Source organism: Lissotriton helveticus, chromosome 1_1, assembly GCF_964261635.1.
Source record: "Lissotriton helveticus chromosome 1_1, aLisHel1.1, whole genome shotgun sequence".
Taxonomy (NCBI): domain Eukaryota; kingdom Metazoa; phylum Chordata; class Amphibia; order Caudata; family Salamandridae; genus Lissotriton; species Lissotriton helveticus.
The window spans coordinates 2097022762-2097039836 of record NC_136057.1 but is presented as its reverse complement, the minus strand read 5'-3'; the positions used below and the strand labels follow the sequence as shown (position 1 = coordinate 2097039836).

The 17075-nt window shown below is 45.2% G+C and overlaps 1 protein-coding gene across 2 annotated transcripts in view; it reads right to left on the bottom strand.

The window, feature by feature from the left end:
• Positions 1-16287, bottom strand: part of SH3GLB1 (SH3 domain containing GRB2 like, endophilin B1) — a 313723-nt gene extending 297436 nt beyond the window's left edge. The window contains exon 1 of one of the 2 annotated variants that reach the window (XM_078645884.1): positions 16132-16287. In XM_078645884.1, the coding sequence (XP_078502010.1) occupies positions 16132-16188 (57 nt within the window). In that variant the 5' untranslated portion in view covers positions 16189-16287. The remainder of the gene's footprint in view (positions 1-16131) is intronic. The other variant, XM_078645893.1, reaches the window with a different exon arrangement.
• Between the last annotated feature and the right edge of the window lie 788 nt (positions 16288-17075).

Sequence of the window (17075 nt, the reverse complement as noted above, 5' to 3'; positions counted from 1 at the left end):
CCGTGCAGTTGCAACTCACGGAGTATTTGGAAAGCAACTCCCTACTGCACGACTCACAATCTGGATTTCGGGCGGGATACAGCACAGAGACGGCTTTGCTGGAAGTATCGGAGACAATTCGGGAATGCGTGGACAGGGGCGAGGAGGCTATGCTTGTCCTCCTCGACCTGTCCGCTGCATTTGATACGGTCTCCCACCCCATCCTCCTTGACCGACTAAAACAGATTGGCATTGGCGGCACTGCCTTTAGCTGGATCGAGTCCTTCCTTGCAGGAAGAAGTCAGAGGGTATTGTTGCGGCCTTTTAAATCGGAGGAAAAACCCTTGTTGTGCGGTGTGCCACAGGGCTCTGCCCTCAGCCCTCTGTTTTTTAACATCTATCTTGCCCCACTTGCCGGCGTGGTGGAGTCCTACGGAGTCAGGGTGGTCTCCTATGCTGATGATACCCAGCTAGTGTTTTCCTTTAGAGACCACTCTGACTCCGCGTTCACCAACTTCCGCCAGTGCCTCAACAACATCAGTGGCTGGATGTCTGAAAACCACCTAAGACTCAATGCAGACAAGACAGAGGTGCTGTTTTTTAACCAGAAAAATTCCATCCCCTCCTCATGGTGGTGGCCCACGGCACTTGATCCTGCTCCCTCTCCCGTCCACTCGGCCCGCAACCTGGGTTTCCAGTTTGACGACTCCCTCTCATGCAAAACTCAGGTCAATAAAGTGACCTCTGCCTGCTTCCTGAAGTTGCGCATGATCAAAAAGATACTCCCCTATCTCCCTCTGGATTCCCGTCGTACAGTTACCCATGCCCTCATCACGTCCCACCTGGACTATGCTAATAGCCTTTATGCTGGTGCCCCCCAATACCTGATTGACCGGCTTCAGATTGTTCAGAATGCGGCGGCCAGACTGATTGGCAATATTCCCTATCGTCAATCAGTATCTGCATATCGTAAGGAACTGCACTGGCTACCAGTGGCCAGCCGTATTCAGTTCAAGACCCTCACCCTGACCTACCGAGCTATCAACGATCGCGGACCAAACTACCTAAAAAAACGTGTCTCAATATCCCGTTCTATCAGATCTTTGAGATCCAATGACCTCCGCCTTCTGATCTCTCCCCGTTTCAGACTCTCCAGAATGGGTGGCAGAGGGTTCAGTGTTATTGCGGCAAAACTGTGGAACGCTCTGCCAGTCGATCTTAGATTCTGTCCCTCCGAATCCATCTTCCGGGCCAGACTCAAAACTTGGCTCTTCTCTGGACTCTGATCTACTCCTCTGTTTTCCCTTCTTGCTCCTCTCCTCTCCTTTGGAGATTCAGGTTCTAGCGCCGGGACACCCCTTCGGGGGTAGCTGTGCGCTCTACAAACTACATAAAATAAAATAAATAAATAGAGGTGAATTTGAGCACTTTCAGCCTACAGCACTCCAAACGAGACAACCCAGTCCTGATGATGGTCTGCATTTAATAAGGACCGAAACGTCGTCGACTCCACAGCGCAATTTACAGGCGCATCCTGCTATGACTCTAACCTAAATTGCGAATTATATTACACAAAGTCATTGACTGTTGGTCACTTGTTGAGCTAATCACTGTGTATATATTTCACTTTGCTCACCTTGCGCCGTTTATCGATGTTCACCTATTTCACTTGCGTCGCCTCTTATCACTTGTATATATTGAGCACCAAGTTTTATCGGTTGTCATTTGAATTATCCATTTATGTGCTATACATATTCTCTGTGGCATGAAATTGTCTTGATATGAATTGAATATTAAGAGACTAAAGATCATTTTTGTAATTTGAACTTTTGTGTATAAGCGTCTCCTTTCCCTGACTGTTGTAATGCCTTGTGCATGCAATATAAATTGTCTTTCTATTCATACCTGTTGGGATATTGTTTTTCCTTTAAACGAGGATGGCTGATAGCACTTCTTTTGTTAATGTTTTTTGGTACAGTATCAGCAAAATCTTTTCAGCAGCGATAGACGGTGTAAGCTTTATCACTGGGGCACTGGGTAGAAGTACAAAACATTTTTAGAGGGTTCAGGATTTGTTCGTAGTACACACCTAATTATTGCTGAAAAATCGTTGCTTTGCAGTATTCATATTGTCCCATTTCTGATGGTTACAAAACGGATTAAAAAAACCTTTAAAAACGATAGTTAAGGGTTTAACATAAACAGAAAAACACTAAACTTTCCAAGTTATCAATAGCTATTCACCCAGCATGTCCATGCACTGCTTACGACTTTGCACGTCACTGCACCTGAGCTCACAAACGGCATCATTCATAATACACGGCTACACTTTGTCATGTGCGTGTGCTGCTAGTGAAAAATCACAGTTTTTCTTCTTCAAATAATCGCCCGGATTAGATGTACTCGTGAACAGTGGTATTACAGCCTCACAACTAGATTTGAGTCTGTGAAACTATTATTCTGAACAGAACTGCAGCATCAGAGAGACTACTATTAAGGTTAAATGAAAATATCGGCTGAAAAATCTGAAAACCTGTTCTTAAAATGGTCTCGCAAATTTGAAGGAAAAATCTGAATATTCAGGGAGGCAAGTGTAAGAGCTATGAGCAAATTCAAGGCTCTTGTAATAGCTAATTACATAACGTATCTCAAGGGACGTTTAGATAAATTTAGTTCTACTAAAACACTTTGAAAGTAGTTTGCCTTGTATCTTGTGATAAAGTGATCTTAACCATTTAAGTTTAATATTCTACTTAAAATATTTTCGTCACAAAAACAATACCATTATTTACTTCTCTTTGTAAATTAATACATTTTGAAGGTCCCTTCTTAGAACATAACCTTTAACGGAATCTCTATCGTCAGCCAGTCTCTATTCAAATCGTCTCTCTGATGCCATAGTTGCCCTCTGAACGAAAGAAATTGCTAGAACATATAAATAAAGAGATTTACAAGCCTGTAGACTTTTTCCAAAAATCAATCTCATTCCATGCTTACTTCGAAAGAAGAGGTGTGAGGAATAAGGGCAAGATAAATCATTAAAGGGTAGGTTTAATGAAATGTAAAGAACTTCCCATTTTTTAAAGTTTACTTTTATTAATTTTCTCAAACAAACGTCAAATGACACTGCTGTGTAAGCTTAAGAGCATTTTGACGCCAAAATAAGTCATGGTGGATTATCAATACACAATTGTGTACAATAACAACAAGCATTTGCAATGCAATAGGTCTCGCATTTGCGAAGGTTTCAACTATTGGCATTGTAAATGACAATGTCTTTTTTTATGTGTTGTTTTTAAAACAGATAAATTAAATGCATTGTTATTTACAAAGCCAATAGCTTAAACTCTTGCAAATGTGAGAACTGTTGCATTGCAAATGTTGGATCTGCGCCCCATGCAGGCTGCTATGTTGTCACGACCATGAAAAACCACTGAAAGTTAGGAGAAAATAAAACTAGTTATGCACGGCTACAATTAAGATGTTCGTTATCAATGGCTTAATTATAGCAGTCCATAATTATAGTTTTCTTTTCTCCCAACTTTCGCAAAGCCTTCAATACCAAGAGGGTTGGGGTGCGGAGGGGGAAGGCAGCTGCCGCACTGGTATGCAGATGCAGACCCAAACAAAATCACAAGGCTGCCACATTTATGCAACCACGGGATGGGGAGATAATGAACCAAGCATTGCAGCATTTCCGACGTCCTCTGGGGCCCTGCGGACTGCTATTAGAAATCACAATAAAGTAAATAACTTGAAATGAAAGCAGGAACTACATGGGTGGGATGGAGATGAAAGGCTGCGATCAGTGTAAATTTCGGCAGCTGCGCATAACAAAAGAAATGTGCGGCTGCCATTCTCGAACCTGAAGGTGCCTCAAGCAGGAAAGGACAAAATGATTTAAGAAAATAGTGCTCACACACTAAATAAACATACCGTGTAATACCACAAGTATATAGTTCAGTCCTCATGGGAGGCTACAGATACAGACAAGGTGTCACTAGGGAGGGACTAAGAAGCCTATTAACGAATCAGAAGCAACCATATAGAAACAACAGTAACAGGAGCTAATTGAAAGGATGGGCATGGCTTAAAGTTCCTTCCTGATTACAGCATGCCTTGCAGAGCAGCACATGGACACAAAAAGAAAGGGCTCGGACAGCACACCTACAGTCACTATTTAGTCAGCAAATATAAATCACATCAATGGGTGTAGATTTCACCCATTCAACACCAATAGGAATATCAACAGTAATAGTAACAGTAGTCAAAATATAAGGATCCAGGGCATGTAGCAGTCTTAATCATCTTTATTCCAAATTAATTTCATTAAAACTTCCCAGCACACGACTTGCCAACACGTGTTTCGTCTTGCAAAAAGACTTTTTCAAGGCAATAACGAATATCCACTATACTGGAATCTGACACAGTAGGCGTGGATGCCGGTCACAAATGTGGAGTAGCATTCATAGATAGCCATCATGTAAGCATAGTTTTCAATTGCGGTCAATAATGAGCCATGGAGTGTTACTCAAAGAAGACACAGATCATATTCCACGCGTTATTGTTACAGATTCAGAGCTGATGGCGTTACCAATAAAAAAAATTAGAACACTGCATGGATCTGGGATTCGGTCACTATCCAAACAGATATGATTTCTGTATTCTTATCTTGACTGGCGAAATAACAAAAAAAATATAGGGTGAGTAAATAATTAGATACTCTGTCTGATCCAAATGAGGCCCTGCTGTTAAAACTGGCGAATCTACCACAATCACTACCGATATACTGTGTGTTCAAGTTGTCCTCTCCTGCGAAGTGTACAGGGTAATGTCAGATTAGCAGCAATGAAACTAGAAGGTCAAAACCATGATAAGTCCCAACCTAGCGGCTGTGGCTCCCGCAGTCACAGTACGTCCGATTTCAGGCTCATGCGCTGCCCAGGCGCGACCTAAAAACTGTCATATTGAAAAGGTCTGGGTCATCACAGCAGTGCCTACAAACTGACGGTTACTCACTTAGGCAAGGGGTGGGGAGCGCCAGACACAGAATTAACTTGAACATTCACAATGTCACATGATAGGCATTAAGATTCTGCGGGCTACCGGGGGTGGGGAAGATGGCACGCGTTTCGACTCCAATTCCAATAAGCAAGGTTTACATATTGGCTCAGTGATACACCAGTATTCATGGACCTCACTGCCATTAGTGGAGGAAGTGATAGGTGAGTTTAACTGGGGCGGGGATGTAGAGGACAGCTCCGGGTGTCTTCATTTACTTTTGAGCAGCTTAAGAAGCACCCTACTTAGGACTACCCCACTGACTTCCTTTTTATAATGCAGAACATACTTGTCATGTATGTGAGAATCACAGAGATAGTACACAGATGTGTGGGTAATGGGCAAGGGGTGACCAGGTTCAGCCAGCAGAATGGTGGTGGGTCACAAGAATGCTGGTTAGGAGAAAGGTCAAAGGCATGAAGCGCATAGATGGCTGCGGGTGACAGGGTACAGAGACAGCAGTGGGGTGAAGGTCCATAAAAAACACACAATAATAAGAAAAGGACATTCAGAGTGAGGTTACTAGCATTAAGATGTCTGTCAGGAAGTGGGTTAAAGGCGCATACATGGCAGGCAGGAGGAGGAGGGAGATAGGCACAATGATAACAGATTGGAGAGTGAGGAAGATCAGAAGAAGCACCCAGAAAAGGACATTTATGCAGAGGCTCACAGCAGAGAATGAGGAGAACCGTACGGATTTACCAGAAAACAAGATGGGGAAGGCGACAGAACAATTGAATGGGTGGTGGAAGAGGTTAAATTCCTGAATGGGAAAAAATAATTGGAAGAGCAAGTGAGTAAAGACCAGAGAGCATGTTAGGAAGAATTGAATAGGAGAGCTGAAGTTCGGATGACGAGACAAATGGCCTGTTGAGGGCTGTCTCTAACTTCAAAGTGGATCAACAATGTCCCCAAGGTAAGTCTGGGTCATGGACATTGCCCAAGCAGGCAGATGCACCTATAATGCAGACAGCTACGAGATGTCAAAATTGGACACAATGCTGATTTCAAATATGTTGGACACATACTCCTTGCATCAGCCCTGTATGTGTGATCCAAAGAGATACCCGACTTCCCTAATATGCTTTCAAGGGGGAAGGTTGGGGATAGATGTATCCTAAATTAAATATCTGCAGTGCTTTCAGAAGTTATGGCACTATGTGATGGTTAAGTCTGATGCTTTTGCCAACTCTAATTTGCTTTAAGTATTCGAGAGCGATAGAGAGACAAAGGTTTTAACAACAGTCACTTTCTCTGTTTAAGGTTGCTAATAGCAGGAAGGGAGTGATACAAATCCATCAACTTGCTTTTTGGAACATTGATCAAATAGGAATTACATATGATACAGAAGTCCAAATGACTAAATTACAAGCAAGATCAATGTAGGAATGGCTGGGTCATCCACAAAAGAGGGCTTGCAGCAGAGTCAGCAACTTTAAGATAACAAGCATTGGCAAGGCAATAGGTCTGGCCTACGCAAGGCCTATTGGCTTTGCTAATGTTTTTTTTTAGTCATGTTGTACGGGCAATGTAGCTGAGTTATGCGTGTGGTCTAGAGAGGCCTAGAGTAGAGTGAAGTGGAATGGCCTACAGTGGTGTGGCGGAGCGTGGCATGGCATGGCACAGAGTGGAGTAGCATGTCACAGAAGGTGTGTAGTGTAGTGGCTTAGAGTGGAATGGATTACAGTGGCATAGAGTGTCATGGCAGAGTGGTGTGGCATAGAGTGGAGCAGCATGGCATAGAGGAGAGTGGCATAGAATGGAGTGGTGTAGACTGGAGTGGCATAAAGTGGTGTGGTAATATGTACCAATTGGGGATGATGGAGTCAGATGACAGCAGAGAAAAAAAATAGTACCAGAAACAGAGAACAATCATCAGATGAACACTTATTAAGTTAAATGTAAATGTAAATGTAAATGTATAGGCATTTATATAGCGCACTACTTACCCGTAGGGTCCCAAGGCGCTTCGACCGCTGCGAAACCCTTCCTGGCTTCCCTGAGAGATGGTCCCTTAATGGGTATCTCCACGGTGAGACCAGGCATCCCCGGCGGTCTGGTGGGGCCGTTAGTGAAGATGAGGCAAGCTAATGCCCAGAGTTGCCGAGTGTGAACGCTGATCAGAGTGGGCACCGAGGCGAGAGAATTATCGAGTCCGCTGACCCTGGTCCAGAAACCTGCCGCGCCGGGAATCGAACCCTGGTCCCGGGCCGTCCTCTGCTCTCGGGTCTGCCGCCTCTAACCAGTGAGCCACACTACTTCACTGGTTGAACCAATCTGTACTTGGTCCATACTCCATAGAAAGAAAAGAAAGGGACATGTGCTTTCCAATTAAAAGTCAGCATAGATGAGTGATAATTTATTTTATTTATAAAGTTTTATATAGCACGAACATGACCCAAGAGGATATCAGAGCGCTTTACATATAGTCAGGGAAAGGAAACAAGTGGACCAAAAATAAGCAACACATACAAGAATGATACTGGAACTTGCACAGTCAATGAGTGGGTAGAAAGCCACCCTGAAGAACAAAGCAGATAAGTCAACGAATTGTAAGCAAGGGGTGGGCTCCAAGCCCCTTATTGTGAACAATACCCTTCGCAAGTGCAACACGTACTGCACAAGGAGGATGCAAAAAAAGCTAACAATGGGCCACAACGACAGCTCTGACTGATACCATTATTTCTGTTATCCGTGCCTGGGGCCCAGAGTGAAGAGAGAAGCACGTTATTTACATACAATGTTTGCATAGCTCTAAAGACGCCCATGGAATCTTTAGTGCCAAGAGATTTTGCACAAGCAAGACCTCCAAGACCTTGTCAAAAACAACTGATAAATCCATAAAAGTAAGAACAAACTATCCCGCTAGTTAACGCAATGTTTCATCCACTAAATGCAGCCAGGATAAAGAATATCAGCAGCTCTAATCTGAGTTGCAGTAGTTACATTTGTAAAACACCGGCATCTTTTTCTTGCACAAACTACATACATAACTCCAAAGATAAGTTAACCATCATAAGCTATAATGTTCCTGACGTGAGAACATGCTGCTATTCTCTACAATGCTTATGTATTCTTTTTTTTAACCCCTTCGGCGCTGATGACGAGCTCAGCTCGTCATCAGTTGCGCCACTCGCACGCTGATGATGAGCTGAGCTCGTCATGTAACGCTGCTTTTTGAAATAAGCCGCGTACGGCGGAAATCGCCGCAGCGCGCATGCGGTTAAATGACATGCGACAATATACATATAAATGCGCTTGGTCATTTTTCAAATGGTTAATTTTGGAAAGTAAATTCTAGCAATAATAGTCATTACCAATGCTTTTACCACCGCTCTACTCTAAAAGAGGGCCTCATATCCTCACCGATTGAATGAAAACAAAGATATGGTGAAGAGATCTATTGGGATAATGGTTGGAAGAAACTTTAAGGCCATCAAAAAGGGCTAAACACCTGCATGAGAACTACATCTCTTCCAAAACTGACGAATGTTAAGTGAACGTGTCAACAGAACTGCAACAAACTGCAAAAATTACACTCAGCTCCGATAGCAAGAGAAACGCACTGTAACAAATTGTATTTGGACGCATCTAGTTCAATCACAAGCTTATTATTGCCTAGGGCTGTAAAAGCTCACGAGGATGAAGACCACTAATCAGCTCGGCAAAGTAGATGTGACCAGAAATATGAATATAACATCGCTCATGTCTTTTATTGCAACCTCTGCTTTTTTAAGGACTAGAAATCTAAAAGTGTTGTCTATGAGTTATCTCAACCCTAAGAAGAGTTTAGATTGCAAAAATCACACATGAAACAGGGAACAGCAATACGATATCAGATTAGTATACACTACCTTACAAATGCCTTTCCTAGCTAATATTCTGGAAGTATTCTAATTTTTGTCTTAGAATATTTAGGGGGGCAAGGGGGGATTTTGAAATCCGGTTTACACAAATTTGAGAATATAGGTGTGTGTACTGATATGTAAACGTGTGGCAAAGTTGGACATCATTGAACTACAGGCAGAAATATTCAGGAAACCTTCTTGAAACAGGAGCACATGTATCCAATACAGAGTAAGATTGCAGCTTCCTGATAGTCTTTGTTTAAGGAGACGACCCTTGTGCACTACAAACAGGTCACCAATATTCAGATGTCATTTTGGCAATGGCATGTTTGGGCAAATTTAGCAATGGAAAAACCGCCAAAGCAGATGTTACGCACAGTTGTGGGGACGATGTGCTATAGCTAGTTACATATTTGCTGTTAACCACAGGGTATGAAGCCACATTCTAATTTCAATATTCTTTTATTGTAGTGAACCCCTGACGAAGGGCTTACGAATAGCCCGAAATGCATTGGGTATAACATGATTTGCTACTGAGGATGTTTTTATATGTTTTGGCGTGACCAGAAAAAGGCTCGATAAGCATATCTGGATCATCAGAAGCTGTTAAACGTATAAGTTTTTCACGTGTGATTGAAATGAAGAGAATAAACGATATAGAACAAAAAAGTTGGAGTACGAAGATTAATTTATGGTAACATCGGAGAGTTGTGGACATAAGAGTGGGATAACCCCAATTTAATGCTGTGCACCTGATTCAGGAGTGAAACTTCGCTCCTTCCATCTATGCTATAGCTAGTTACAACAGGGAGAGGTGTGGTGCCGCGGCCAGGGTGACGGACTCCGGAATCTGGGGATCCCCGGGGCTGGCAGCAGATTAGCCAGCACCATGTGACTCTGGGCAATAGCTTGCTTAATCTTCCCGACGGCCCCCAGTGCCTAGAGACCCTAACGGGTGATGGTTTGCGCTTTACAAATGTGGACTATTATTATTATTATACAATTAATTTAAATGAAACTATTTCTAAATAATAGGATACTAGCTTCCCTTCCAATGCAAACACGGGCCAAGCTCAATGAAATTGTTGTCATCCATGAGCCAAAGCACACTTTTCAGACCTACCCACACCATGGACGTCATTTTGGGATAGCAGGTGCGACCCCTGGCTTACCCTTTGCTACCCTTACCACTTACTTTGCGACCCCTGGCCTCAGAGGTGGCAAATTCAGTGCTAGGAAGAAAGGGGCGGTTGGGGCTCCACTCTCTCTGTTATCTGTCTTTTTATTATTACACTAACGGTGAATAAATAAAATATATTATGCACCAACAGTGAAATTTTTTTTAAAAGGTGGACAATAAGCTGGAATATGCCCTACAATGGCAGCTGGGGTAAGTAAAAAATGCTTTAAATGCATGGCGTGTGCGTGCTTGAAGGTGATAGTGTTTATGTGTGAGAGTATATACGTGTAAATGTGTGTGTTGTATGTATGTATTTGTGTGAGTGAAAGTGGTGGTCAAAGGGCGTGTTATCTCCCTTACGCTACCAGTGGCATTTCGGTGAATACACGTCCATGACCCACACATTTAGCAGCAGCTACCCACCCATATCCAGCATGGCATAACACAAAGACCAATTTTTTTTCTCACAAACACACGACAAAGCTAACTGACCTTATTTCACTGAATCTTTCCACCCATGTATCATAATCAACGCCCCACACTCTCCAAGGACAGACACAAATGTCGCCACCTCTTATACTAACTGCCCCTCTAACATGACCCCTTTTACCCCCACTCACATCCCCCCTATCCCTCTCCTCCCTGACATAACAACCCCCACCCGCAACACGTCACCTGAACACACCACCGCTCGGAGTTTATCCACCCCCCTCCCCTCCCCCCCACGACAGACGCCTCTCCCCCCAGCTCCCTCCCCACTCTCACCCACGACACTCCCACACCTGACAGAACAACTCTCACCCACATCACGCCACCTTATGACAACATCACCACTCGGAGTCTACCCGCCCCCCTCCCCCATACCCCCCACGGCGGACACCTTTCCCCTCCCTGCTCCCTCCCCACTCCCACCCACGACACTCACACCCTCCCAACAACACACACAGAACATACCACCTCCCCTACCTTAGCATCCCCCTCTGTCCCACCCCCTATTCTCAGCCCTCACTACCCTCCGGTCTCCCCCACTGTCTTCAGCCTTCACTCACTCTTCCACTCGCCGGCACCGTCTCCCACTGACGGCACTACCTATGCCTCCCACCCACCGCCTACTTCACCCACACCCCCCACCTACAAACACGCCCACTCTTTGAATGCCATCTCACCCACTTGCACTGCAGAACATCCCAACATCGCTAGTATACCCCCCCCAATCGATCCCCTGCCCGCTTTCCAGCTCACTACACAACCATTCACCAATGGCTCTCACCACCTACGCCATCCCCAATGCACCCCCTGACCTGACTTTACCCACCCTACAACAAGTGAAAGAGGATATTCTACAAATCAAAAAAGATGTCCACGCAATCAAAGACCTTCTCTCATCACAGCCCAGACCACCTCCCATCTTCCCTCTTCCCTACAAAGGACGCACCCGCGCTACATACCCTCGCCTCAAACGACATCCACGCTGGCCGACTATCCCCGTTCGCAACAACTCCCACCGCCCCCGCCGTGTCCCCAACCCTTTGTCGGACCGCGACCTATGCTCTCTCCTAAGCTCTTACGGCCCAGGTCCGGTAAAACGCATATCCAGCCCGCACATCCCCATACCCACAATTCTCACAAACCCTCTGAGGCTCCCAACACTCAACAACAGAGGCTCCGTCCCTAACAACCTCAGAAAAGTTCCCCTCACTCTAGAAAGCTCGACCACCCTTCTCTCCCCCAAACTCAAATGCATCCTACTCAACTGCAGATCGGCCCAGAGACACTCCTCCGACATCGCTGATCTCGTCTCAGCTAGGGATCTGGGCCTAGCCATTTTAACAGAAACTTGGCCCACTGAAGCCTCTACCCCGATTATGGACATACTAGTCCCCCCCAACTATCACATCATTAGGCTAGACAGGTCTCCGGACAAGACGGGCGGGGGAATTGCATGCATTTTTAGAAGCAACCTCTCCGTTACTAAAATCCCCTCCCCCTCCCTCTCCTCCTGTGAACTCCTCTGCCTCGACGTCACCAGCGAGGGCAAACAAGTTTGTGCTTTACATCTCATCTATCACCCGCCTGGTGACAATCTCATATTCACCCAACAACTCATGGACATGATCACTTCCAATGCCGGTCGGCAGACCACCCAAGTCTACCTGGGTGACTTCAATCTCCACTGGAACGATCAGAAAGACACAGTGGTGAACAGTCTCAAAACTTTCCTTAATGCGCTTGACCTCACCCAAATATGCGATAGACCAACACACGACAAAGGCGCGATACTTGATCTCATCATTGCCAAAGAGAATTCTACACAACTGGAGACGATTCTACCCTGCGACTGGTCAGACCACATTATCACCTTCTTTATCAATGAAAAAGTTAAACCTAACCCGGCTCAACCAATCAAAGCCAAAACATGGAAAAGGGACATGAAGAATCTCAACCCCTCTACCCTGCCTCCCCACATCGGCAATCTCCTCCTTCCCCCTTCAGGTGCCTCGGATGTTCAATCACTGACTGACCACTACCTTGAATCTATGAATACATTAGTCAATGAAGTCGCCCCACTGCAACTGAAGAGAGTCTCCACCAAAACTTCTAACCCCTGGTATGACGACAGACTCAATGACGACAGGCGTTCGATGCGAATGGCAGAGCGCACCTGGAGAGCGGACCCTTCAGCATTGCACCTCAAAAGGCTTAAAAACAAGAGAAATGCCTACTTCAGGAAAATAAAGCGCACAAAGTTGGACTTCTTCAGCCGCCAGTTGGACCAAGCAAAAAACAGGCCAAGAAAACTGTTCGAACTAATCAAGACCCAAACAAAGGCACAACCCTTACAATCAAATAGCACAACAAGTGACACCCCACACTGTGAAGACTTCTCTGCTTTCTTTATGCTAAAGACTGACAACATAAGAAATGACCTCATCTTGGATGTAGGCCGATTCCCCAACCACAACAGAATGGCTAACACTCAACCTAAAAACATGGCATCTTGGCTGTACTTCGATACCTACTCGGAAGCAACAATACACAAACTGCTCTGCACCCTGAAGCCCTCTAATCACCTCACAGACCCTCTACCTGCTAATGCTGTAAAAGACTTCATCCCCTTGCTCCTCCCTCTCTGGACCAAAATAATCAACTGCTCCTTGCAACAAGGCCTCATTCCAGACGCCCTCAAGGTGGGGCAAGTCACGCCTATACTCAAGAAACCTACAGCCGATCCGTCTGACCTAAACAATTACCGGCCCATCACCAATATCCCCACCCTGGCCAAACTGCTGGAGAAATGTGTCCAACTCCAACTAACAAGACACATTGACCAATTTGACCTCCTCAACTCTCATCAATCAGGCTTCCGAGCGAAACATAGCACGGAAACAGCTATGACACACATAATTGATGACGCCCTCCAAATTCTTGATCGCAATGAGTCCTGCCTCCTCATCCTTCTTGACCTCTCGTCAGCATTTGACACGGTCAAACATGAGAACTTGCTGGAGCTGCTAAGCACTAGAATGGGTCTATCGGGAACGGTTCTCAAATGGTTTTCGTCCTTCCTGCACAACCGGACTCAGAAGTTCAAGATCGACAATGTGCTATCTGCACCTGTGCCTGCAGATCTTGGTGTTCCACAAGGATCCTCCCTCTCCCCCACACTGTTCAACCTCGTCATGGAACCGCTCGCCACCTTGCTCCAAGCTTCTAACGTCCAATTCCATATGTTCGCCGACGACACACAACTGTACCTAAAGCTTCAATCCCCGGAAGATATCAAACAACTGAATTCCACGCTTATTAACACTCAATCTTGGCTAGCTGATAATCACCTCAAACTAAATGCTCTGAAAACTGAGTTCCTTCTCATCTCACCCCCGGCGAAAATTTCCACCACCCAAACATGGCTCAACAACCTAACAGCACTCAATGTCCAACCCACCATCGTGGACTCAGCGAAATCCCTGGGCATCACACTGGATGCCAAGCTCAACATGCAGCAGCACGTCAGCAAAGCCACAAAAACAGCGAATTTCCAAATCAACACACTGAGGAAAATCAAACCCTTCCTCCCTGCTGAAGACTTCCAAACTGCTGTACAAGCGTTAGTCATCCCTCGAATAGACTACGGAATTGTGGCCCTCAGCGGACTCCCGCTATCCACAACAGCACCCTTAAGAGCCTCCCTGAACGCTGCCGCAAGACTCATCACTGGCTCAAGAAAACACTCGCATATTTCCCCAGACTTAAAGTCCCTAAAATGGTTGCCTTTTGAAGCCAGAATACAACTAAAAATTGCAGTTATGACACACGCGGCTGTGCACCACAATGCACCCAACTACCTCGCTCAAAAGTTGTCTATATCAGGAGGTTTGAGATCCAACAGAAGCTCAAAAAATCTACTCCTGAAACCCCGTAGATTCCGGAAAGAGAAAACCTACAAGCGCTCCTTCTCAGGAATGGCACCCAGGATCTGGAATGCGCTCCCTCCTGAAACAAGGCGTATCTCCTCCACTGCACTCTTCAAGAAAGAGGTGAAAACCATCCTTCTGGCCAAGATCTCCTGAACCTTATAGGTGTTGGACCAGAGACTCTGCATTGCCTTGTGTCAATGCTCACCTTGTCCTTTGGCACTATACCTCTACTTGATGACTATACTAAAACACTGGTAAAACACTTCCACACACCCAAGTTGTACCTGAACACCTCTGTATTGGGATCAATGACTTGTGCCGTCTCATATTACTTGTTTACCTGACTGTATATTGATATGTTTTATGTATGTTATTATGATCCTTTCATGTTGGTGACTACTACATTGTTCCCACTACCTCTGTTCATTCCTACTGCCCCTACCTTGTCATTGTGAAGCGCTCTGATATCTGTAAAGATCTTGTTCGCGCTATATAAAACTTTGAATAAATAAATAAATAATAAATAAACTATGTCATATGTGAGCGGGTTTGCTTTTCTCAAACGTAATAGCAGCCTATTTTAAGATGAGTATATATGTGGATGCTACTATTCAGGCACTAAGAACGCTAAATACGCTACAACAGCAATGTTACAACTTCATCATGTACGGAAATCAGTAGACAAAAGCAGCAAAGTTTTGTCAATCAACACTAACTTTACTGTCATGTCACTTTTAAAAGGGTGGTGTAGAAACAATATATGCGAATGCTAACACATTCGTTAGATTACTCAGGTTATGTCTTTTTATGTCATAGGAGTATTGAGCTTTTTGGGGGAATTAAATATGCAATGTGTTAAGAGACTCTTAAGCCTCCACGATTTGGTGATGCTGGTAGCCATGGAAAAACAAACGGAATTTTTCACTGGCAGCGAATACTGCTACAATGTTTCCCCACAAAAAAATAGATACTTTGTGTCCAATATAAATTTGGATCATGGCCGAGGAGAGCTACCAGACAGTTCAGCATGGTGCATATCTACACGAGACACTGTAATAAAAAAAAAGCAGGCATAGAGCCTTCATCGAGACTTTCGCCCCTCCTTCCTAGCAGCAGGCTGTCAGCTGTCACAGGACCCATATCCCCGAGGGGCAGGACCCTCGCACTCGTGCGGCAACACCCTCGACTTTACTCTCGCTCAGTGATTTCAGACTTTCCAGTCCAAGAGGAGGTTACTGCCACTGGACAGGGGGGGAAGTTAGGGCAGGAGGGCCCCCATGTACTACTACCGGAGATCATGGTCCGAACGATTCATCCGTAGCAGAGTGGCCGTCCCAGTGCAGGGGCAGAGCTCCAGGGCGGGAGCTTTGTTGACAGGCAGAAAAGTGATGCGCAGCTTCGGCCTCCAACGTGATGGAGCGGGTGAGGAAGTTCCGCAAAGCATCATAGGAGCCTGATTCAGGGAAGCTGAGCAAAGCCTTTAATAGTTCTGCTCCACAAGCCTCGAATACCTATCCTCTACGGAGAAACCGTCGCCCAGGGGAGTGCTGCTCCTGACTGAAAGGGTGGGTGGCATAAACGTTGCCCCAGTCCACTTTCACTTAATCCAAGTCTGCCTCGCGCCCTGCGGCCGCTTCCGACTTACTTGTACTGCCCGGGTGAGCAGGGTGCCGGCGCCGGACGCCAGCTTCTTGAAGTCCATGGTGCTGGAGTGTGTATGCCGCTGGCTGGGAGGCGGCTCTTCCTGCCGTGGCAGTGACTAGTTCCCATTAGAGGAAGGACCGCTAGCAACGACGTAGCATAGCGTGACAAGCACGTTAAGTCACATCCTACTTCCGTACGTCAAACCGAGAGCGAGTTACTTCGTGGAGTGAGGCTTTTTGGATAGTTGTGTCTCCTAGGCACGCAGACCAACGTGTTTTTTTTATTCAAACGGAGTTCAATCTTAGTAATGTTCGTGGTTGTACATCGGGTTTATGCGAGTGACATCACTGCGCGTGTGGCATCATAGGACTTGACGTCACAGAAAGTGGCCTGAGTTATGACATCACAGGAAGTGATGTCACAAAATGTGAGTGACATCATCTCGTAAGACCTCACGCATGTTTAGCAGATCTAACACGAGTTAATTTGAGAGCTTTAGGAGGTTTCACACTCCTTGTTGTATTATGCTTATGCAGCCCACACCGAGGCTGCATACCTTTCTATGGCATGTATGGTTCCATGATGTCACCTTTGGAACGTTGGGATTGTACGTGGGCAGTCAGTTGGTGCTTTGCCCGGCAGGACTGCGGTGTGGGGTCTCTTACCTCTGTGAATAAACTTATCTTCTTCAAGGGACACGTGAGAGATTGGACATTTAGTTTATTACATACCAATTATACTTCTTTTTCTTTACGTTAATGTTTAGCGTCAACTGTAATGAAATTATTGCCTTCTGAATTGTAGAGATTTAAAATGGGTTCTTCAACAATTGCTTTTTTTAGTTCACAAAATGCAAATTCTTGTTAATTTTTCCAATGATATTTTTCGCCTTTTCTTAATAAACTACGTAAGGGTCCTACCTTGTCTGCATAATTCTCGATAATG